At 37.9% G+C, this 25,852-nt stretch overlaps 1 protein-coding gene across 2 annotated transcripts in view; it reads right to left on the reverse strand.

Annotated features, from left to right (window-relative positions):
• The window catches only part of BMPR1B (bone morphogenetic protein receptor type 1B), a 118,871-nt gene that overhangs the window by 48,285 nt on the left and 44,734 nt on the right, over nucleotides 1–25,852 (reverse strand). Inside the window, exons 2-4 of one of the 2 annotated variants that reach the window (XM_022582361.3) lie at nucleotides 19,386–19,545; nucleotides 2,566–2,668; nucleotides 1,930–2,032 (exon numbers count right to left, since the gene is read on the reverse strand). In XM_022582361.3, coding sequence (XP_022438069.1) covers nucleotides 1,930–2,032; nucleotides 2,566–2,668; nucleotides 19,386–19,545 — 366 coding nt within the window. Of the gene's footprint in view, nucleotides 1–1,929; nucleotides 2,033–2,565; nucleotides 2,669–19,385; nucleotides 19,642–25,852 lie in introns of those variants that run through there. The other variant, XM_089912457.1, reaches the window with a different exon arrangement.

The following is a 25,852-nucleotide window of genomic DNA, read 5'->3' on the forward strand; positions in this document are numbered from 1 at the left end:
TTACAGCAACCTGACATCAGTGGAATTGTGTTCGAACAAGGTGTTGTCGAACTCACGTGCTGAGACACAGTGGCACTAGCTATATCCTCGTATAGGTGTTTTTCTACCAAAACTGTTGCCCAAACTTTAATGTGCATGTAAATCACTTGGGGAATCTCATTAAAAATGCAGGCCTGAGAGTCTGCATTTCTAATGAGCTCCAAGCCATGCTGATGCTGCTGACCCACAGGCCCACTTTGAACTGTGGGGCTTCAGACAACTGAATTAGGGGACCTTCTCCAACCAGCCATGCTGTTTCATATGCCTGTATTTTGCAAATCTTTCTCAAATATTACAAACTAAACCTCTGCACTTACTAGATTGCCTCTGTTTAGAGTCACAGGCTACTCACAGGCTGTGTGCAACCTTGGCAAAGTTAATTAACCTCTGTGTGCTGCAATCTCCTCACCTTTAAGTGGGGAATAATAAGCCTAAGTACCCCACAGCTCAAATGGGTTAATTAATGTAACAGTTATTAGCGTAATTCTTGGCTTATGTCAGCCACTTTAATTTTTAAATTTTTTATTCCTGCCTTATCCATTTGGCAAACTTCTGTTCCGCCTTAAAGTCTGCTCAGGTATCACTTCTATGAAGCTATTCTGACATCCTCCCACCCCAAAGTGAGCCACTCACTCTTTTGTGTCCTTAATACACTTTATAATCTAACTCTACAGAGATTTTCCTGCCTGAGTATAATTTAATTATTTCCATGTTTCTCTCTCATAACCTAGTGTGCATGTGTTGAGAGCAAGAACTTTCTTCATCCATTTCTGTTATCCATAACACCTAGCATGTTGACTGGCAAAATTAAAATCTGTCTGTGAATTTTTGATGTGAATTATTATGAACCAATCTTACAGAGTTTTCTAGGCTATAGGATGAACCAATGTTATAAAATATTATCATCAAAACCCAGAAATGTCATTGTATTTTGTTGGGAAGATTTTCTCTCTCAAGAAATAAAAATCAATCATGACAAATCATTTTAAGCTACTTATATAAGACTTAGGACTCTATGACAATTACAAACCATTTATTTTTATGGTGAGAACAAGAAGAAAGGAAACATGGGAGCTGTTTTTAACCAGGAGTCTTTGGGGATGCAGTATGTGTCTTTTTTAATGAGCAACACTAAATGTATAGTCTTAGACTTAAACTTTCTAGATATTTTCTCCATTTTACCAATACATATGAATTGACTAAAAAGTAGTTACTCTAGCATAAATAAAAGGAAATGCCATCCAGCAAATTATCTGAATTAGTCCTTTAAAAGGTCCTTATTCTTAAAACGAATGTAGCCAAATAGCAGTTTTCGAGTGAAGTGGAACTTCTGAATAACATTTAGGGGTAAACGGAAAACACTATCTCCCTCCTCTATCCTCCTGAAACCCACTCCAAGCTCTAGACACCGTAGTTTTCTGAAGGAAATGAGGACAGGTTAAGGAAGTAAGAATCTTTTTTTTTTTTTTTTTTTTTTTGCGGTACGCAGGCCTCTCACTGCTGTGGCCTCTCCCGTTGTGGAGCACAGGCTCCGGACGCGCAGGCTCAGCGGCCATGGCTCACGGGCCCAGCCGCTCCACGGCATGTGGGATCTTCCCGGACCGGGGCATGAACCCGTGTCCCCTGCATCGGCAGGCAGACCCTCAACCACTGTGCCACCAGGGAAGCCCAGAAGTAAGAATCTTAAGAGTGAAGACACATGCAACTATTTTCCTGAGAACTCCTTGCACATGTCTTTGAACGACCATTTCATTATGTCATCTTGCCTCAGTCCTCTGCCCCAGTAGTGGAAAATGGTACAGGTAGATACATTTAGAAAAGAGCATAATTCAAGTTTTTATTTTCTTTATGTCTAAAGCTTTTCCAGCCTGGAAGCCTTCCTCTTCTTACCTCTGTTTTTTAGTGGAGGCAGTGTAGGGTGTAGATCTTTATTACACTCATTCCGCTCTGTGCAGCATTCAATTGATCTTCTTTGATGAGGAATGGGCGTGTCCTAAAATCGAACCCAAACAGCTATTAATAGGTTTCCCCTAAATTTCAAAGTCATACCATCCAAAACTAGTAAATTAATTCTATTTAGAGAAGTCACTTAAAATTCTGATAGTTTTATTCAAACATGGTGAAACTGATGTATTGTATTAGGTAATTTCTTTCAAATCATCATGTATTACCTTACTGCAACTTTTGCATTTCAACAAAATTACTATTCTATTTGTAATAACCAACGTGTGTAGCGTAAACTGAGGAAGAAAGTTTGGCTTAATGCAATTAACCAAACTGGAATTTGAGCAAGATGATCTAATGAGTCACTAAACCAGAAGTTAACGGCAAAAATAAAATGAATATTTGATTTCTAAAGGAAGGAAGAATTGACCCAATGCGAATTTTCAAATTATTTTCCAAATTACTGAAAACAAGAGAGTAAAAAAAAGACCCCCAAACAATTGTTATATCTTGTTTGAAATTTGGCTGTTTGAAATCTAGCCAATGAAAGGTTACAAAGTAGAATCAAATTATCTTCCTTACCCGACACTGAAAATCTGAGCCTTCTAGTCCTAGACATCCAGAAGTGACCACAGGCATCCCAGAATCATCTTCTTCTATCATTGTGAAACAATATCCATCTGTGCTAAAGACCAAACAGGCAAAGTAAGTGTGTGCATGTGCGTGTGCATGTGTGTGTGTCTATGGTAAAAGGAAATGAAGATGTTTATCACTTGCTTCATTGCAAACAAGAAGAAAGTCAATTATCGTTACAGGTCACCATCTGTTTAAAGAATCCCCAAACTTCCTTTTATGAAAGTTGACTTAATTATCATAAAATATTTAGTAATATCTCCTCTGTCCAGAAACTTGCAAGAAAGAAGGATCCAAACTTTCCATATAACATATAAATTACTAACCATATACACTAAATGCTAAACACTTATTTTGGTCCTTCACAGGTATCACCTTCAGAAATCCACTCTAAGAAGAAGGCAGTACTATGCTTACGTTTTATATGAGGAAACTGAGGCTCAGAGACCTTGAGTAATTCTCAAAGGCTGTACAGCTAGTGAGAGGCACAGCAGGGGTTTGAACCCGTGCAGGTGAACATTTATTCTGGTTCTACTTGCTCTGAGGTAGTGAAATAAATTTATCTCTTACTAAGGCACACAGACTAAGGACAGGTAGGAGTTGGGATCAGCACAGCCTAAGTGAAGTGAGTAAGATTCTGCCATGTGGTACCCTCTGCTTCCGGGCAGGCATATGAAAACATCAGGCTTTGTGGCTGTCTTATTTGGGTGTGGGGTAAGGAAGGACAGCAGAAAGAAGGGTTTTTAACAAGACCATGGTAAGGCAAAGAAACAATACTTTTCATTTCTGTCTGGTTTTCTACATTGAAAAGAACTTTCACTTATTCTATCTCATTTAATCCTCTCAACAACAATGAGAAGTGATATTATTTCTATTTTACAAATGGGTAAATTAAATTTATGAGAGTCTAACAAACTTGTACAAGGTCACAAAACAAAACAGTTACAGAATCAAGCCTTGAATCAAGGACTTTTTGCTTCATTTCCACAGGGATTAAAAATGAAAAACAAGGACTATTATACATAGAACTATTTATAAACAGACACTACTGTCTTCACAAGCTCGGGTGATAAACACCCACAGACTCCCAATATAAGTCATAAACCACTACTGCATGTCTAAGAAATAAAGAACTAAAGTACTAAAGTACTATCTATCTTTCTCTCATATATATGCATGTTCAGCACCCAACATAGATGTGACAACATAGTCCTAAAAGGTCATGGGAAGAAAGCTCTGAGCATGGTGATAGCCATGATTTGTGTGTTGGTCTATTTTATGTTAGTGGTAGCGGCATTCTGCCATACATTAGCGCGTCAGTTATCATCAACACCCTTAGAATTGTTTACTTGGTTTATAAGCCTCAAGCGATCCAAAATGCCTCAGTTTATAAGAACTAGCACAGCAAAGTTCAAACATACTAATGAATGGCTAGGAACAGCCAATGATAATAAATCTCTTTGTTAGACTAAGGTCAAATGCATGAATATTGCTGTAGGAGAAAGACTGCCTTGGAACAGCCCATGCTCTAAATTCTTTGGGGCTTTTTAGCCAATGTACTGAAATCGCTATGAAAATCTAAAGCATGTAAACGCCAAAGGCAATAAATAAAAGACCTGTCCCTTAGAAATTTACTTTAAACAATATAAGCAAACAATACCCATGTGATTTTTTTTATCCCTTTCCTATACATTTAGACTATATGTATAACTTACACTTCTCATCAAAAGTAAAATTCAGGAGTTAGGAATAAAGTCAGTTTAAGTTTCTGACACTAGGAAATCATAGAGCAGCTAGAAAAGTTTGATACAATAGGTTAAATCTAAAAAGACTAATTTCTCCTTAATCAGGAGGCCTCCTTAAATCAAAATCTGAGAATACAGAAATGTACTGTTAGGCAAGTTGAAGAATCAAGAAAGAAGAGAGAAAGCTGGTAAAGCTGTTGGCAGGTTACTGTCACAATGTCCTGGGAAATAAAAAGAAACATCAGGAAGAGTAAATTCAAGCTTTAAAAATGCACTCCCTCGTCTGTGAAGAGGGGGGGAGCTAAGAATAAAAAGAGAGGATGGAAACTACATTTTTGGTGGAGAGTACGCTGTAATGTACACAGAAGTAGAAATAAAATGTTGCACACATGAAACTTATATAATGTTATAAACCAATGTTACTTCAATGAGAAATAAATTTTAAAAAAAGGGGATGGAGAGGGAAAGAGACCTGGAAAGAAGAGTTGGTGTCCCATACGTCATAAATTTGGATAGGAACTCAAATATGTAGTTGAGGGACAAGGAAGGAGGTGAGAGAACCATTTCAAGTGCATATTACTGACAAGAAAGCAAAAATAATTTATAAGCTTCTTACTGAAATTGCTAGCTACTAAGGGACATTAACTGGAAACCTGCAGTATAATTACAGAAGCTTAAGAATTACTTGAGAACTTTCAACTCTCAAGCAAGCACAAAGGTAAACACAACTACGCTCTGGAGTCAAAGCTGATCAACGTCACCCATCACTACGAGCCATTCAACTCTTAACCATGGGCTTATTTGAACATTCTGTTGCTGGTTGCCATGGTTAAGCTTAGTTTTTAAATGTTTTATATAGATTATTATCCCAACATCCCCAGAGTGTTGAAAGTGGTAACAAGAAGAGATGAAGAAACAAAAGTTGAAATAATTTTAAACAAAATTGAAAGTAGTGAGATGTATACATGAACGCAGGATGAACCATTTGATTACAGTAATGATTGTGAATTTTAAAAGAAGACAATTGACAAGGGGGGAGAGGCAAGATAGGGGTAGGCGAATAAGAGGTACAAACTACCATGTATAAAATAAATAATCCACAAGGATATATTGTACAGCACAGGGAAATTCAGCCATTATTTTTTAATAACTTTAAATGGAGTATAATCTATAAAAATATTGAATCATTATGTGGTACACATAAAACTAATACAATATTGTAAATCAACTATACTTCAATAAAAAAGAAGACAACGTACATTTCAAAAATTCTGCCCCTGGGTTATAGGTAAAGAAAAGTAATTGACAAAACAGAACAGTTGCATAGGAACATGCTCGGTCATCAGTACTGAATGCCTCTCAACATAATGCTCATCCATGAAAAAGCAAAGCATTTGAAAATGAAAAGGTCATATGAGGTCAAAGTAGTTGATAATAAAACTTCTGTTACAACCCTTGGATTGGTCTACAGTTTCATGACTCCTTGAATCTGCCCAGTATTCCAAAGGCAAAGGAGTGCCTGGAACATCTTGAGAGATCAGCAGGGATAAACTGCCTCAAGAGATCTTCAGTGTGCCCAAGTGAACATTTACTAGCAAGTAAGAAAGGGATATACTTAGTTTAAAGCTTTGAGGAACCAAATAATACTCTTTAGGTGGACGTGCATCCGGAGCCCGAAAGTTCTGCCCGTTCTCATTTGGGGTCAAATGGGTTTGTAAACAGCCTTCTGGGCCCCAACTCATTCATTGTAGGGTGAGTACAGGGTTTATAATGTTCACCCAAGTTTTGGTCCCTTTAACTCTATTTTTCCACTAAGATCTTATGCTTCTTTATTGTAAACCCCAGGACTGTCCAGAAACAATAACCACCACAGTTGAGAAGGGACTGTTGTAGAAGTTTTCTTCTAACTAGTTTTGATCTTTATAAAGATTATTTTAACTATAAAATAATTTAAGTATTAGTTAAAAAGAGTGTATCTGATCTACCCAATCAGGGTGATAGGAAATTTTAGAGCACTAATAAAATAATCTAAAAATTATTAAATAACTCAAAATTATTATTTAGTTATTAAATAGTTTAAAATTTTGCTCTTGACAAAAACTCATTAAATAAATGGATACTTGCTCAAGTGCATCTGCACACAGGGATTAATTGTTCTCGATACCAATCAATTTATTTATTCCGATCAAACTGAATCAAATCATTTATTCCACTTTTTTTTTTCCAGTATGTAAGAAATACTAGAATTCGTACATTTCTTTTACGTTTCAGTCAGAATCTATTTGAAAGGCTGCTTGTTTTAGGTCAATTATAAATAGGTCCTTGAGAACACTGTCTTCTAAAATATCTATTTCACATTGAAGGGGATAAACAAAGTTTTCAAAGTTTCTGTCACAGGTAAATTGGAAGATACATACAACTTTTAGAGTTGCTATTTAAATCATGTGGATTTTAGTCAGTTAACTAAAACAGCTCAAAGCTGCTTAGAGCTTTGTTAACAACAGGTAATTTTACAAACATTTATTAGGCATACTATGCCTCAGACTGAGTTGGATGATGAGAAGCAACGGTGAGGAAGATGCAGCCTTTGCTTTCGAGGAGCTCAGCATCTATGAACCAGTTCTAGGAAAAACAAAGTGGCTCAACTTCAAGCAGGCGGGACAGAAATCACCAGCTAATCAAGTGCTTTCTACTGACTGGGGGGGAAAAGGCAAAGAAGAATGTTATGCAAAGGTAATGACCAGAGTAACAGAACCCTAAGGTTTATATTTGTTTTTTTTTCCCTATCTTAGGTGAGTGGGTTCCCATAGTAATAGAGGGAAAGAGGGTAAAATAGATATGACTACCACTGCTGCCCTTCTCTGGTTTGTCCTCTGAGAGGTCATAGCACTGTGGGGAAGGTGAAGTCGCAACATTAATGATGAGGTTCCAACGTGAGAGAGGCCTTTTTACTTCAACCCCAAGAAAGTATAACTATCACACGTCCTTCTCTGGCAGCCATACCAAGTGACTGAGCATTTTGTTCACTTTTGTTCATTTTTCGTAGGAGGTACAAGGTTTTTTGAACTTGTCTCACTTTTTATGTTAAACAAGCATTTGCATATTCTCACCTCCACCGCCCTGTGCGGACCCTCCCTACCTCTCACCTAGACTGCTCTGAGAGCCTTCAGGCAGGAAGCCCCCGCTTCTCTCTCAAGACTCTAGCCCATTCCTCACAGCATTGCCTGATAAATCTTATTTTCCTTCCTGCTCAAATATCTTCAATGGTTCTCTATGTATGACTGTACAGAGCCCTACAATGTTCACTTCCTATTAAGTCCAACAGCAAATGGACCCATTTAAGTATCACTTATAACTGAGAGCCACAAAGCAGAGTTATTCCTTATAAAAGACCTCATAAGTGAAGTTGAAACCATATCCTCATCCAACTGAATTATAAGTTCTAAAGAAGGACCCACCATTCTCATAAATGAAATGATTTTAACTCAACATCTTCTACCGGAAAAAAAAAAAAAAGATCATAAAGCTCAATGTTCGGGTGGCCTGGGCAACAGTGGAATAAACTAGATGAATAGAAGATGTACAAACAAATGAGAAGAATGCTCACTTTAAACACTCTGAGACCTGGGTCAGAAGTGCTTCTCTAAAAGCGCATACCGCTGCATTCAGGTTTAGAAGCTCTGGGTTAATACAAACTTTGTATAAGGGCTCTGTACAGCATTGCCTGATAAATCTTACATTTTCCTTCCTGCTCAAAAACCTTCAATGGTTCTCTATGTATAGTTGTAAAGAGCCGTATATTGTTCACTTCCTATTAAGCCCCTAAGCCTTCCCTTCTGCCGCCTTTGATTCTCCAGGATACAGCTGGAGACTTATCAAATTTCTCATTTAGGCACCTGGTGTCATGTGCACATCCTTCATGCAATCATCCAATGTGATTTATTACACCTACAAACCCTGAAAACTGCCCACATAGGAGAATTTTGGGTCAGAACCCAATAAGATAAATGAGGAAGTTTTTAAAATTACCTTGAAAGAGAGTACAAAAATTTTCAGAACTGGATAGACTTGTATGAGAGAGTAGAACTTGAGGGAGGTGGTGAGAAAGGGACAAAAATGACTGTCACAGACAACATCACGTAAAACAAGGAAGGATACATAAAGTAGGACCGAATTCTATACAGAAAAGAATCATCAAGGCTGAGATTACGCCTGTTAGGACAGGAAAACAAGACAAAACACTGGCATGTTGAAAGTCATACACAAAGAATTATTAAGGAGACAATGCAGCTTTCAAGGCATGCAGTGAGAGTCTGAGGTCCTAGGAATAGAATCTGGAAATGGAATAAGAAGGATACACCATGAAAAGTAACACCTAGAAAGGTAAATATTTAGAAGATAGATATTATAATGAGGGAGACTGAACAACGGCTTCGCCTCTTATTTTGAATTGTGGATATTAAAAAATGGTTCTAACATTGTATTCAGCATGATATATTTGTACTACGGCCTCTAATATGCACGCCATTAGGCAATGTAAATGGCATGGATATTGGAAGCAGACACATCTGCACCTGATAGGAATCAAGGACAAAAATGACATGATCAACATTCCAATAAGAATGCTGGCTGGTAAAGTGATTGATGGTACTCATGAAAAGTTTAAAAAAAAAAAAAAAGGGACTTCCCTGGTGGCACAGTGGATAAGACTCTGCACTCCCAATGCAGGGGGCCTGGGTTCGATCCCTGGTCAGGGAACTAGATCCCACATGCATGCAGCAACTAAGTAGCCTGCCTGCTGCCACGAAGACCCGGCACAACCAAATTTAAAAAACCCAAACCCTCTAAACTTTGTATATGTTCTCTGAATTATCATGTGGGATTTCAGAATCTCTTTTAAGTATGATGCAATTTTGATTTGGGCCACTTTTTGGATTATTCTCTCCAGGAAAGTGGGAGTGGTAATGAGCATGAGATCTACCTAGGACACCCAGCTTGGCTACAATCTGCCTGGTACCAGCCCTTATCTAAGCCCCAAGCAAGCGCACCATTGTCTTTAGAACTGTTTTACCTAGAAGTGCAAGATTTAGTGCAGTATTACTCGAAGTGTGTTCCCTTGCAAACTACTTGTTACTGGTCTGTGAGTACATTAATACAGAAATTGAAACTTGTATATACTGCAATAAATTTAGCTCTGTTGAATTTAATTAACAGACAATAGAAAAATGAAGCATGCAATTTGTAGGTATTTTTAAATTAATTTTCCTAGTAATTCATTTTTATTGTAGTTTAGAAAGTATCAGTGCACAATTTATTGGGGAAAAAAACTTTGACCAGAGATAGCTTGAGGAGCGCTGATTTGGAGTGCTTATAGGAATGGAGGTAGAAAGGCCTGGACCTATTTAGGTCTAGGGGCACAGGAACAAAAACCAGCCCTGTGATTCAGACATGACTGACCTCAGCTCACAGGAGACTCAACTGGAGTCAATACCTCGTTAGAAAAATGTATGTATAGTTTACTCAAGAATGAATATTTCTGCTCGAGAGTCAGGGGTTAGCTGTTGGTCAAAAATTCAGTACTTTGTAAACTGGGCCACAATTTCTTTTCACTCATTTGGGCATGAACACTGAGTGACGTACTAAAAATTACTTAACCTCTCAGAGCCTCAGATTTCTCACCTGGGGAGTACAGATGTTACATTCTTTAGAGGAGTGCTGTGATGATTAAAGATAGGTGAAAGTGGAGCTTCCCTGGTGGCGCACTGGTTGAGAGTCCACCTGCCAATGCAGGGCACACGGGTTCGTGCCCCGGTCTGGGAGGATCCCACATGCCGCGGAGCGGATGGGCCCATGAGCCATGGCTGCTGAGCCTGCGCGTCCGGAGCCTGTGCTCCGCAACGGGAGAAGCCACAGCAGTGAGAGGTCCGCATACCGCAAAAAAAAAAAAAAAAAAAAGATAGGTGAAAGTAAGCGTGCTAGTAGTAAAAAAGCTCAATAAATATTAGTTTTCTGTTGACTTCTACAAGTTAACCGATGCATGCTATCATGGTATACCAGCGTTTTTTGAAGGGTTCCATTGTGACTGACTGCTGGCTTTGTTGTATTTTTGTTTTCTTCTTCTTTGCTATCATAAATCAAAGGTTGGAAACCATACAATTCACAACGCATCCCAATCTGCCCCCATATCTACTTCCACATTAAATATTTCTAGACTGCAGTTATCAAGGTCAACAAACCTGATGGCTGGATTTCAGTTCTCCTAGCAGCATCTAATATGGCTGACCTTACTTCTTCCTCCCTCAGTAAACTTGGCCTCAGTGACACTATACTCACTGCTTCCCTGCTAATTCTGAGTTTCCTAGGGAGAGCCTCCTTTACCCAAGCATTCAAGTCTCAAGGCTCAGTTGTACTCTGGTAGATTAGGTTGTTCTATTATTATTCTCAATTCTTCATGCCACACTCTAACCATGGCTTCCCTTTCACTTTGAGCTTGAGGATGTCACTTGATTTGGTAAATGGAATGTTAGAGGGCATGACACAAGCAGAAGCTTTAAAAGGTTCCTTCCTCAAACTCATCTGAGAAAGAATTTTGGGGCTTCCCTAGCAGTGCAGTGATTAAGGATCTGCCTGCTAATGTGGGGGACACGGGTTTGATCCCTGGTCCGGGAAGATCCCACATGCTGTGGAGCAACTAAGCCCATGCGCCATAACTACTGAGCCTACACTCTAGAACCCACGAGCCACAGCTTCTGAAGCCCACGTGCCTAGAGCCCAAGCTCTGCAACAAGAGAAGCCACTGCAATGAGAAGCCCGCGCACCACAACCAAGAACAGCTCCCGCTCACTGCAACTAGAGAAAGCCCGCGTGCAGCAATGAAGAACCAATGCAGTCATTAATTAATTAATTAGTTTGTTTATTAAAACAAACAAACAAACAATATGCCCTTGGTAGCTGCCAGTCCAAGAAGAATGAAGAAATGTTGGGAGCAGGCCGGAAGCCAAGCCCACCCAGGCCAGCACAGCCCAGCACAGCTGCAACCCACAGGAAGACACAGGAGTGAAATAATAAATGTCTTCAGTGGTAAGAATCACTGTGATTTTAAGGATGCTTATTTCACAGCGAAAAACTGACGAACGGACATTGGTTCAAGATGGCGGAGTAGAAGGACATGCTCTCACTCCCTCTTTCGAGAACACCGGAATCACAACTAACTGCTGAAAACTCATCAACAGGAAGACACTGGAGCTCACCAAAAAAGATACCCCACATGCAAAGACAAAGGACAAGCTGCAGTGAGATGGTAGGAGGGGCGCTATCACAATAAAATCAAATCCCATAACTGCTGGGTGGGTGACTCACAAACTGGAGAACACTTAGACCACAGAAGTCCACCCACTGGAGTGAAGGTGCTGAGCCACATGTCAGGCTTCCCAACCTGGGGGTCCGGCAATGGGAGGAGGAATTCCTAGAGAATCAGACGTTGAAGGCTAGCGGGATTTGATTGCAGGACTTCAGCAGGACTCAGGGAAACAGAGACTCCACTCTTGGAGGGCACACACAAGGTAGTGTGCACATCGGGACGCAGGGGAAGGAGCAGTGACCCCATAGGAGACTGAACCAGACCTACCTGCTAGTGTTGGAGGGTCATCGGCAGAGGTGGGGGGTGGCTGTGGCTCACCAAGGGACAAGGACACTGGCAACAGACGTTCTGGGAAGTACTCCTTGGCTTGAGCCCCCCCAGAGTCTGCCATTAGCCCTACCAAAGAGCCCGGATAGGCTCCAGTGTTGGGTCGCCTCAGGCCAAACAACCAACAGGGAGGGAACCCAGCCCCACCCATCAGCAGACAATCGGATTAAAGTTTTACTGAGCTCTGCCCAAGAGAGCAACAACCAGCTCTACATACCACCAGTCCCTCCCAGCAGGAAACTTCCACAAGCCTCTTAGATAGCCTCATCCACCAGAGAGCAGACAGCAGAAGCAAGAAGAACTACAATCCTGCAGCCTGTGGAACAAAAAACACATTCACAGAAAGACAGACAAGATGAAAAGGCAGAGGCTATGTACCAGATGAAGGAACAGGATAAAACCCCAGAAAAACAACTAAATGAAGTGGAGATAGGGAACCTTCCAGAAAAAGATTTCAGAATAATGAGAGTGAAGATGATCCAGGACCTCGGAAAAAGAATGGAGGCAAAGATCAAGAAGATGCAAGAAATGTTTAACAAAGATCTAGAAGAATTAAAGAACAAACAGAGATGAACAATACAATAACTGAAATGAAAACTACACGAGAAGGAATCAATAGCAGAATAACTGAGGCAGAAGAACGGATAAATGACCTGGAAGACAGAATGGTGGAATTCACTGCTGCAGAACAGGATAAAGAAAAAAGAATGAAAAGAAATGAAGACAGCCTATGAGACTTCTGGGACAACATTAAACACAACAATATTCGCATCATAGGGGTCCCAGAAGGAGAAGAGAGAGAGAAAGGACCTGTGAAAATATCTGAAGAGATTATAGCTGAAAACTTTCCTAACATGGGAAAGGAAAGAGCCACCCAAGTCCAGTAAGTGCAGAGAGTCCCATACAGGATAAACCCAAGGAGAAACACGCCAAGGCACAGAGTAATCAAACTGGCAAAAATTAAAGACAAAGAAAAATTACTGAAGGCAGCAAGGGAAAAACGACAAATAACATACAAGGGAACTCCCATAAGGTTAACAGCTGATTTCTCAGCAGAAACTCTACAAGCCAGAAGGGAGTGGCATGACATACTTAAAGTGATGAAACGGAAGAACCTACAACCAAGATTACTCTACCCGGCAAGGATCTCATTCAGATTTGATGGAGAAATCAAAAGCTTTACAGACAAGCAACAGCTAAGAGAATTCAGCACCACCGAACCAGCTCTACAACAAATGCTAAAGGAACTTCTCTAAGTGGGAAACACAGGAGAAGAAAAGGACCTACAAAAACAAACCCAAAACAATTAAGAAAACAGTCATAGGAACATACATATCAATAATTACCTTAATGTGAATGGATTAAATGCTCCAACCAAAAGACACAGACTTGCTGAATGGATACAAAAACAAGACCCATATATATGCTGTCTACAAGAGACCCACTTCAGACCTAGGGACACATACAGACTGAAAGTGAGGGGATGAAAAAAATATTCCATGCAAATGGAAATCAAAAGAAAGCTGGAGTAGCAATACTCATATCAGATGAAATACACTTTAAAATAAAGAATGTTACAAAAGAAAAGGAAGGACACTATGTAATGATCAACAGATCAATCCAAGAAGAATATATAACAATTATAAATATATACGCACCCAACATAGGAGCGCCTCGATACAGAAGGCAACTGCTAACAGCTATAAAAGAGGAAATTGACAGTAACAATCATAGTGGGGGATTTTAACACCTCACTTACACCAACGGAAAGGTCATCCAAACAGAAAGTCAATAAGGAAACACAAGCTTTAAATGACACAATAGACCAGACAGATTTAATTGATATTTATAAGACATTCTATCCAAAAACAGCAGATTACACTTTCTTCTCCAGGATAGATCACATCTTGGGTCACAAATCAAGCCTCAGTAAATTTAAGAAAATTGAAATCATATCAAGCATCTTTTCTGACCACAACGCTATGAGATTAGAAATCAGTTATAGGGAAAAAAACACAAACACAGGGAGGCTAAACAATACATTACTAAATAACCAAGAGAGCACTGAAGAAATCAAAGAGGAAATCAAAAAATACCTAGAGACAAATGACAACGAAAAAAAAACGATCCAAAACCTATGGGATGCAGCAAAAGCAGTTCTAAGAGGGAAGTTTATAGCTATACAAGCCTACCTCAAGAAACAAGAAAAATCTCAAATAAACAATCTAACGTTACACCTAAAGTAACCAGAGAAAGAAGAACAAAAAAACCCCAAAGTTAGCAGAAGGAAGGAAATCATAAAGATCAGAGCAGAAATAAATGAAATAAAAACAAAGAAAACAATAGCAAAGATCAATAAAACTAAAAGCTGGCTCTTTGAGAAGATAAACAAAATTGACAAACCATTAGCCAGACTCATCAAGAAAGAGGGGGAGAAGACTCAAATCAATAAAATCAGAAATGAAAAAGGAGAAGTTACAACAGACACAGCAGAAATACAAAGCATCCTAAGAGACTACTACAAGCAACTCTATGGCAATAAAATGGACAAGCTGGAAGAAATGGAAAAATTCTTGGAAAGGTATCTTTCCAAGACTGAACCAGGAAGAAACAGAAAATCTGAACAGACCTATCACAAGTAATGAAATTGAAACTGTGATTTAAAATCTTCCAACAAACAAAAGTCCAGGACCACATGCCTTCACAGGTGAATTCTATCAAACATTTAGAGAAGAGCTAACACCCGTCCTTCTCAAGCTTTTCCAAAAATTGCAGAGGAAGGGACACTCCCAAACTCATTCTACAAGGCCACCATCAATCACCCTGATACCAAAACCAGACGAAGATACTACAAAAAAAGAAAATTACAGACCAATATCACTGATGAATATAGATGCAAAAATCCTTAACAAAATACTAGCACACACAATCCAACAACACATTAAAAGGATCATACACCATGATCAAGTGGGATTTATCCCAGAGCTGCAAGGATTCTTCAATATATGCAAATCAATCAATGTGATACACCATATTAACAAACTGAAGAATAAAAACCATATGATCATCTCAATAGATGCAGAAAAAGCTTCTGACAAAATTCAACACCCATTTATGATAAAAACTCTCCAGAAAGTGGTCATAGAGGGAAACTACTTCAATATAATAAAGGCCATATATGACAAACCCACAGCAAACATCATTCTCAATGATGAAAAACTGAAAGCATTTCCTCTAAAATCAGGAACAAGACAAGGATGTCCACTCTCACCACTATTATTCAACATAGTTTTGGAAGCAATCAGAAAAGAAAAAGAAATAAAAGAGATACAAATTGGAAAAGAAGAAGTAAAACTGTCACTGTTTTCAGATGACATGATACTATACATAGAGAATCTTAAAGATGCCACCAGAAAACTACTAGAGCTAATCAATGAATTTGGTAAAGTTGCAGGAAACAAAATTAATGCACAGAAATCTCTTGCATTCCTATACACTAATGATGAAACATATGAAACAGAAATTAAGGAAACACTCCCATTTACCATTGCAACAAAAAGAATGAAATACCTAGGAATAAACCTACCTAGGGAAACAAAAGACCTGTATGCAGAAAACTATAAGATCCTGATGAAAGAAATTAAAGATGACTCCAACAGATGGAGACATATACATGTTCTTGGATTGGAAGAATAAATATTGTGAAAATGACTCTACTACCCAAAGCAATCTACAGATTCAATGCAATCCCTATCAAATTACCAATGGCATTTTTTACAGAACTAGAACAAAAAATCTTAAAATTTGTATGGAGACACAAAAGACCCCAAATAGCCGAAGCAGTCTTGAGGGAAAAAAAATGGAGCTGGAGGAATCAGACTCCCTGACTTCAGACTATACTACAAAGCTACAGTAATCAAGACAATACGGTGCTGTCACAAAAACAGAAATATAGATCAATGGAGCAGGATAGAAAGCCCAGAGATAAAACTATGCACCTATGTTCAACTAATCTATGAGAAAGAAGGCAAGGATATACAATGGAGAAAACACAGTCTCTTCAGTAAGTGGTGCTGGGAAAACTGGACAGCTACATGTAAAAGAATGAAATTAGAACACTCCCTAACACCATACACAAAAATAAACTCAAAATGGATTAGAGACCTAAATGTAAGACCAGGCACTATAAAACTCTTAGTGGAAAACATAGGAAGAACACTCTTTGACATAAATCACAGCAAGATCTTTTTAGATCCACCTCCTAGACTAATGGAACTAAAAACAAAAATAAACAAATGGCACCTAATGAAACTTAAAAGCTTTTGCACAGCAAAGGAAACCATAAACAAGATGAAAAGACAACCCTCAGAATGGGAGAAAATATTTGCAAATGAATCATCGGACAAAGGATTAATCTCCAAAATATATAAACAGCACATGCAGCTCAATATTAAAAAAACAACCAACCCAATCCAGAAGTAGGCAGAAGACCTAAATAGACATCTCTCCAAAGAAGACATACAGATGGCCAAGAAGCACATGAAAAGCTGCTCAACATCACTAATTCTTAGAGAAATGCAAATCAAAACTACAATGAGGTATCACCTCACACCAGTTAGAATGGGCATCATCAGAAAATCTACAAACAACAAATGCTGGAGAGGGTGTGGAGAAAAGGGAAGCCTCTTGCACTGTTGGTGGGAATGTAAATTGATACAGCCACTATGGAGAACAGTATGGAGGTTCCTTAAAAAACTAAAAATAGAACTACCATATGACCCAGCAATCCCACTATTGGGCATATACCCAGAGAAAACCATAATTCAAAAAGACACATGCACCCCAATGTTCATTGCAGCACTATTTACAATAGCCAGGTCATGGAAGCAACCTAATTGTCCATCGACAGATGACTGGATAAAGAAGATGTGGTACATATATACAATGGAATATTACTCAGCCATAAAAAGGAAAAAAATTGGGTCATTTGTAGAGATGTGGATGGATCTAGAGACTGTCATACAGTGTGAAGTAAGTCAGAAGGAGAAAAACAAATATCACATATTAACGCATATATGTGGAACCTAGAAAATGGTACAGATGAACCAGTCTGCAGAGCAGAAACTGAGACACAGATGTAGAGAACAAACGTATGGACACCAAGGGGGGAAAGCGGCAGGGGGGTGGTGGTGTGATGAATTGGGAGATTGAAAACAAAAACAAGAAAACTGACTAACGTTCTACTTACTCTACTCTCTCCCCAACCTCTTACCTGAGCTCCAAATCCATATTCTATTGATAGGCCTACTCTCGGAGATCTCTACTTGGATGTGTCAGAAACCTTAAACTTAGTATATCCCGATTGAAACTCGATTCTTTTCCTCTGTCGTCTTTCGTCAAAAGGCTACAATATGCACCTAAGTGTACCCCTGCCAACTTGTGAAGCTCCTCTTGGTCCCCTCTCATCTCCGTGGCGTCAACATAAAACTTTCCTTCTAAATATGCCTCCAATACATCCAACTGTCTCCTGCACCAGCATCACCCTCATCCGAGAACATTTTCTCTCACATAAACCGTCCTTCCTGAATCTACTTTTCAATTTCTCTTACTCGTCTGCTGTTCTTGAACTTACTTTTGTCTCCCTCTAATACATTCAATACTCTGCAGCAGAGAAAATTTTTCTAAAAGGCAAATCAAATCACCTCAATCTCCACTGCCACTCCTGCTTAAACATCCCCTTTAGAACACAGACAAATTTCCCCTGTCTCCAGGCTTAAATCCCACCACGTCTCCTCCTATATGCCAAGCTTCTCCTTCCCACCACAAAGAACTTGCACTGCAGTTAACCATGCCTCAACACCTTCTTCCAAATCAACGTAGGACGCTTCAATGGCCTATAAGGAAAATAGGACAAAATATTTGAAATTGGGATAATTTTGGAAAACCTGAACATATGATCACCCAAACTACAGCTCAAAGGGCACACACAGATTCACACTTAATTACTACAGACTCGCACAAAATAGTAAAATATCTCCCTAATATGCTTCATCCTGCTAATTTTCTCTTCTTCAGAAAACTTTGTAATTTTCCTGATACTTTTTCTGTTTACTGCAAAAAGGTAGTGTTCCCAGGAAACACTGTCTGAGCTTTGGAGTCATTTTATCTTGGCGTAAGCGCTCAGAGATTGCAACCTTGTTCTATCATACAAGGGCCAAGTTACTAGACCTCTCTGGGCCCTGAATTCCTTAGGTCTAAAGGTAAGAAAGAAGAATTCCCTATCATGCTGAGTTGTGCTGATTAAATGAGACATATGTTTACGAATACACCCAAATTTCCTCCTTGTGTCATTCAGTTAATACATGTTTCTTGAGCTACATATTTCAGGATACACTGGTGAGCTTATATTAGATATATCCCACTTCATAGGAAACTTTAAAAAAAAGGTCTCAGCATGAAAAAGAAAAGCATTCAACTCAGCTTCATGCTCCTTCCTGGGGAATGAGGTCCCAAATGGTTGCCCAGATATTCTGCCCAGAGTTCAAACCCAGCAGCCCATCTTCCTATTTGGGTCCATTATCCTCCTTGAGGGAGACTCTGCTTCTCTGACATTTTAACTCCTGAGACCCACACTTGTCTTGTTATCTCAGCCACTTTGCCCTGGACACACTCTGGCCTCTTTATTTACTGTTGTCCTCACCCTGGGGAGTCAGTGCAGGGACAGTGACCAAAAAAATGGATGTGGCTGCATAAAGATGTGTAAGGAAGAAAGAGGCAAACGGTCCAGTTTCAAATATTAGAAAGTATTTATACAAACATGATTAGCTACTGAGGAGTTTATTCTCTAGTATTTAGCATCTTAATCTTAACTTCTGGTGGACTCACATCTATTACTACGCTGTTTCCCAGAGGCAGTTTATAAATATTCCTAACAGCTTAGGTGTTCTTTCCAAGATACTAACACCATGACCATAATAAATGTTAGAACAAACAAACAAACAAACAAACCACATTTGACACCACTGCTATTGCATTTATTTTGGGGGCTGAGGTCTTTTGAAAGAAAATAATTGGTTCTTGCTCCTTGACAGAGACCCTGGGATCTGTGCTCTCTGTTTATGTGCACATGTGATGTTTGCAGGAAGAATGACCTCAGAACAATATTTCAGGGCAAAATGCGATTCAGTACTTCTCTACATACAGGCACAGCTCTGAGAGTTAATGGGTTTAGGACCTATTCCCCAAAATGTGCTCTTGGAAACACTAGCCTACAATTCTGTAGTCAAAAAAGGATGGCTTTCTATTAAAACTAGAGTTAAATAATTTATATGACCAACCTGCAAATATTGTTGACTGAGTCTTCTGGACAGTGGTGGTGGCATTTACATCGCAAGATCTTTGGGCGAGGGGTGAGGGCTGTACTCTCACCATCCTCTTTCCTGGTGCCCACGTTCAATTTTCCTGAACTTCGCAAAAGCATGTTATCAAGGAAGTTTGCTGAAAAGAAGAAACAGTAAGAGTTTAAGCATCTTTGGGATAGCCCAGCCACAGTCTTCTGTCCAAAGAAAGATGCTATTAAACAAAATATTAAGTATTCATAATAGTTAAACGTCTAAACAGAAAACATATTCTGATGTTTTGACACTAAAAATTATACTTTCTATATGATATATATGTCTCATTAGAAATTCTCATAACCCTTTCAGAATAGTAGTTTCTACATTAAGTTATAATAGTTGTATTTGATTGAGTGCAAGCAGTTCAATGACCCACTATTATATAGATAATCTCTACTCTTTGCGGTAATGCTGTGAGTAAATATAACCATTCCCATTTTCACATGAGAAAATTCAGACTCGAAGTTTAAGTGATCTGCACCCTGCTAATAAGTCATGAAGCCAGCATTTACACCCAGATCATCTGGGCCCTAAAACTTTCTACCAGTCTCTTTACTTTAGGGTTCTCTTCACTTTAGGTATACCATGTATTTTTTAAAGAAATCATTAAACATATTTAATCTGCAACATTCATTAGGAAGATAAAAATTTAATTATCAAGATATACAAGCGAAAGTGACGACCTGTTACAGTAGCAATGATTCTACATCTTCAATGGAAGATACGATAGTAGACATGATGTTTAGAGACAGATTTTTCTGGTTCTAAAGTAGGCTTTACTGTTTACCAGTTAGTTGACATTGAATAGCTTTACAAATAATCCCACTGTGCTTCATTTTCTTATCATCAAAATGGAGATAATTATAAGCACCTACCTGTCAAGAGCTTAGAGTGGGTATGTTACATAGTATTACTTGATAAATGTTAGCTAATGTTATTGGAGAAATCTAATTTTTCACCTTTTAAATAGTAAGACAATGTTGCACAACCTAGGGTGACATATCACTGAGACAGTTTTCATGTTTTCTTCTTTACCACCACTTTTGGAAAGAAAGGATGCTTCAGAAGGAGGCATAGATTAATTGACACCAGGTTTCAGGCATTGTGGTAAGAGCTCTCCTACATGCTATGTCACTGTATAAATTGTCACCCTGAGCAATGTTTGATTTAAAATCTAACAACACATCCAGTTTGCCTACAGTTAAATACAGTTTCAACAAAAATATTATCTGAAAGATACTGGGTTAAAAAATTGAAATTCTAGATCAGAAGTACAGTATGCACAATAGATATGTACAGTGTACATTTGTTATTTTTTTTTTTTTAACTACAAATTAGTGCCTCCAACCACTGGTTATATCAGAGAATGAAGAGTTTAGAAAAAGGTCTGTGATGATCTATCCTGACTTTCTCTATGTTATGCTAATTAGTTGAATTTGTAGAAAGTAGTAATTAAAGGAAAAAAGAATATGTTAGATCCATTTACCAGAATTTCCCCCAATCATTAATTCTAATATTTCATTAGATTTTTCAAATTTATGTAAGATGTGCACCTAACTTTCTCAAACAGTTCCTTATATTTTAGTCTGCAGAAGACATATCAATTGTAATATATGAAGAGTCTGTTATATTCAGAATCCTGGGCCACCCACAGTGATTCTGATTCCACAGGTCTCAGATGAGCCAAGGGAAAGGCATTATTCCACAAGACCCCAGGTGACTTAGACAGATGATGTGCAGACTCTACTCTGAGAAAACTAGGACTAGATTAAGTAAATATTTATTTAATCCAACCACAAAATTAATCCCAATAGGTGTTTATTATTTCTATAAAATCGGTGCTCATCCTTAAGTTAAATTCCAAAATAAAGTAAAGTGAAGTTAAACACAGTTCATGTTAGTATCTTGTAGTTAAAGCCTGCATAAATGCCCTAGCACTGCTTGCTATCCAGGTGCAGTGGGTATTGGTATGCCTATATATCACCCTGCCATGCTGGTTTCCTTCTTTTTAAATCTGTTTCTCAGTCTTACTAACTTTATGACCTAAATTACCTCGAAGTAACTCCAAGTGATGAAGGTAAGATATTTAAAACTTATTACATCCTGCTTTCTTCCATACCAGGCCCCTGCTCTTTGAAGTTTTTAAAACAAAATAATAAAAATTCATTTATTATGCATATGTCTACTTAGCAAACACATATTGGGTGCCTACCTTGTTCCAGACACAGCCTAGGTAAGTAGGATGAACTAAACATACACAGAATTTACCACGTGGTGGGAAAAGTTGTTAAATGGAATATTCACACAGAATGGTCTACAGTATAAAAAGAAACATCTTTATACTATTGGAAAGAAGATGTCATTTTGTAAAAAACATTTTAATACAGGATTCATGATTTTCTCACATTTTAAATTTATTTAAACAAAATAATGATATAAAATTTAGTTAGAAGGAGATTCTTTGCGATATTGCTTAACAATCTGTGTTTACAACAAGAGGGGATAAGTCAGGTCTCTTAAAAGAGATTCCTATGTAGTCATTAAAATGTAGATGTGAAAGTATACTTCCTGACAAGGAAGACTGTTAAAATGTAATTTTTGTTGAAAAGGGCAGTTTACAGAGCATTTTAATTACAAAATCCCACTATGTGAACAAGAAAAGGGGCTAAAACAAACAAAAAACCCAACAATATAAAAGAGTTCCAGAGGAGACACTAGCAATAAAAACTTGGTAATCAGAAGGTAAAAATCATCCTTTCTATAGAGATTGCGAAGATGAAATATTGCTACATAATCCTTCTAAAATGTTTAACACTGTAACATGCAGTCAGAATACATGATATTTTACCAAAAACACATTCATAAGAACAAAAAGATAAGCATAGCTAGCTCACAACAGATACCATTTCTATAAACTGAGTTAACAGACAACATACTGAATGAACATATAAGGCTGCCTTCATACAATATGACCCAAACAAGTAAATGTAGTGAGATGATAAATGATTGCTTTTAATTAGCATTAAATACATGGATAATTAAATGCAAATCTGAGACAGGTGGAGAGTTCTTTATTTGCTTTTGCCAAAATAATCAAGGGAGTAATCCATAAAAATATGTAATTGCTACTTAGGAGTCAATTAATCTATATGTATTTAATTCCTTATGAAATGAAAATCGCTATCACATGATTCACAACATTTCCAATCACAAGATTAAACTAAAATAATTAAGTGATAATTTGGAGGCTAAAAAGAGAAGACAAGGGAGAAGAGAAGCAGTAGCAACAGAACGAATAAATATGATTAGACTCAACTTAAAAGCTAAGAGCACAGTTAAAAAGAAAGATTATGGTATCTAAATTGAGGTATAGTTGCCATACAATATTAGTTTCAGATGTACAACAATGTACCACATCTTCTTTATCCACCCCTTGCTGGACACTTCGGTTGTTCCATATCTTGGCCATTGTAAATAATGCTGCAAATGAACATAGAGGTGCATATATCTTTTCAAGTTAGTTTTTGTTTCTTTGGATAAATACCCAGAATTGGAATTGCTGGAGCTCATGGTAGTTCTATTTTTAATTTTTTGAGGGAGCTGCATACTGTTTTCCATAGTGGCCGCACCAATTTACGTTCCCACCAACAATGTACAAGGGTTTCCTTTTCTCCACATCCTCACCAGCATTTGTTATCACTTGTCTTTTTGAGAACAGCCATTCTAACAGGTGTGAGGTGATATCTCACTGAGGTTTTGATACATATTTCCCTATCGATTAGGGATGTTAAGCATTTTTTCATGTACCTGTTGGCCATCTGTATGTCTTCTTTGGAAAAATGAGTATTATTCAGATCCTCTGCCCATTTTTTTTAAATGGAGCTTTGTTTTTTTGCTACTGAGTTGTATGAGTTCTTTATATATTTTGGATATCAACCCCTTAACAGATATACGATTTGTAAGTATCCTCTCCCATTCAGTAGGTTGCCTTTTCATTTTGTTGAGGGTTTCCTTTGCTGTGCAGAAGCTTTTTAGTTTAAGGTAGTCCCACTCGTTTCTTTTTGCTTGGCTTTGCTTTTGGTGTCAAATCCAAAATACCAACACCAAGACCTGTGTCAAAGAGCTTACAACCTATGTTTTCTTTGATGAGTTACATGCTTTCAGGTCTTACAATCAAGCCTTTAATACATTTTGAGTTACTTTTTGTGTATGGTGTAAGATAATGGTCCAGTTTCATTCTACTGCATGTAGCTATCCAGTTTTCCCAACACCATTTATTGAAGAGACTATCATTTTACCATTGTATATTCTTGGCTCCTTTGTCATAGATTAACTGACCATAAGAGTGTGGGTTTATTTCTGGGCTCTCTATTCTGTTCCATTGATCTATGTGTCTGTTTTTCTGCCAATACCATACTGTTTTGGTGACTATAGCTTTGTAATATAGTTTGCAAGCTGGGAGCATGATGCCTTGAGCTTTGCTCTTCTTTCTCAAGATTACTTTGGCTATTCAGGGTCTTTTGTGGTTCTATACAAATTTTAGGGTTGTTTGTTCTATTACTGTGAAAAATGCCATTGGAATTTTGATAGGGATTGTATTGAATCTGTAGACTATTTTGGGTAATATGGACATTTTAACAATATTAATTCTCCCAGTCTGTGAGCATGGATTAGCTTTCCATTTGTTTTTGTCTTCTTCAATTTGTTTCATCAATGTCTGATAGTTTTCAGTGCACAGGTCTTTCACCTCCTTGGTTAAATTTATTCCTAGGTATTCTATTCTTTTTGATGCAATTGTAAATGGAAATCGTTTTCTTAATTTCCCTTTCTGATAGTTTATTCATTATTAGTGTATAGAAATGCAACAGATTTCTCTATACTGCTTTTATATCCTTCAATTTCACTGAATTCATTTATTAGTTCCAACAGTTTTTGGTGGAGTTTTTAGGGTTTTCTATATATAACATCATGTCATCTGCCAATAGTGACAGTTTTACTTCTTCCTTTCCAATTTAGATGCCTTTTATTCTTTTTTTGCCTAATTGTTCTGGCTAGCACTTCCAATACTATGTTGAATAAAAATGGCCAGAGTTGGGCTTCCCTGGTGGCGCAGTGGTTGAGAGTCCGCCTGCCGATGCAGGGGACACGGGTTCATGCCCCGGTCCGGGAAGATCCCACATGCCGCGGAGCGGCTAGGCCTGTGAGCCACGGCCGCTGAGCCTGCGTGTTCAGAGCCTGTGCTCCACGACGGGAGAGGCCACAACAGAGAGAGGCCTGCATACCGCAAAAAAAAAAAAAAAAAAAAAAAAAAAAGGCCAGAGTGGGCATCCTGGTCTTGGTCCTAATCTTAAAGGAAAAGCTTTCAGCTTTTCACTGTTGAGTATGATGTTAGCTGTGGGCTTGTCGTATATATAGCCTTTCCTGTGTTTAAGCATATTCTTTCTATACCTGTTTTGAGAGTTGTTGTTGTTGTTGTTTTTATCATAAATGGATGTTGAATTTTGTCAAATGCTTTTTCTGCATGTATTTAGATGATAAGATTTTCATCCTTCATTTTGTTCATGTGGTAAATCACATTGATTGATTTGTGGATGTTGCAACACCCTTACATCCCTGGAATAAATCCCATTTGATCACGGTGTATGATCCTTTTAATATATTGTTGAATTTGGTTTGTTAATATTTTGTTGAGGATTTTTAGATATGTTCATCAGGGATATTGGTCCGTAATTTTCTTTTCTTATGGTGTCCTTGTCTGGTTTTGATATCAAGGAAATGCTGGCCTCATAAGATGATTTTGGAAGTGTTTCCTCTTCTATTTTTGGAAGAGTTTGAGAAGGACTGGTATTAATTCTTCTTTGAATGTTTGATAGAATTGACCAGTGAAGCCATCTGGAACTAGACTTTTGTTTGTTTGGAGGTTTTAAATTATTGGTTCAATTTCCTTAAGATCTTCCTAATAGCTAGTCCACATTTGAAATAAAGGGTCAATGAGAAACTGAACTGTTTTATCTACTGCTATAATTATGAAAAGGGATTTATAAAAGGATCACTTTCATATAAAGTCATTCTGAATTTATGCCAAATCTAGCCAGCCTCATATAGGCAAGCTTAGGCATTTTAGATCAAAAACAAGACTGAACACATCAGCTAAGGTATAAAAAAGGCAATTACATGTATATAAAATTAATAATCATCTCATAAAAACATGAATTTAGCCTGACTTTCTGATAAATTTATATAAAAGAAGATAATCATTAAAAACAATGGCAAGATTACTAATTATGAAAGAAACATTACATATAACTTAGTACATTATATTTTCTAAATCAGCAAATTAAAAGGAATTTTTTTCCACCAAGGAAAGCTAAATAGTGAATGGTTTCTACTTAGGTTGAAAAGAATTT

The sequence above is a fragment of the Delphinapterus leucas genome, chromosome 5 (genome assembly GCF_059928025.1).
Source record: "Delphinapterus leucas isolate spDelLeu-1000000601 "Yukka" chromosome 5, BTC_Dleu_Yukka2, whole genome shotgun sequence".
Classification (NCBI taxonomy): Eukaryota; Metazoa; Chordata; class Mammalia; order Artiodactyla; family Monodontidae; genus Delphinapterus; species Delphinapterus leucas.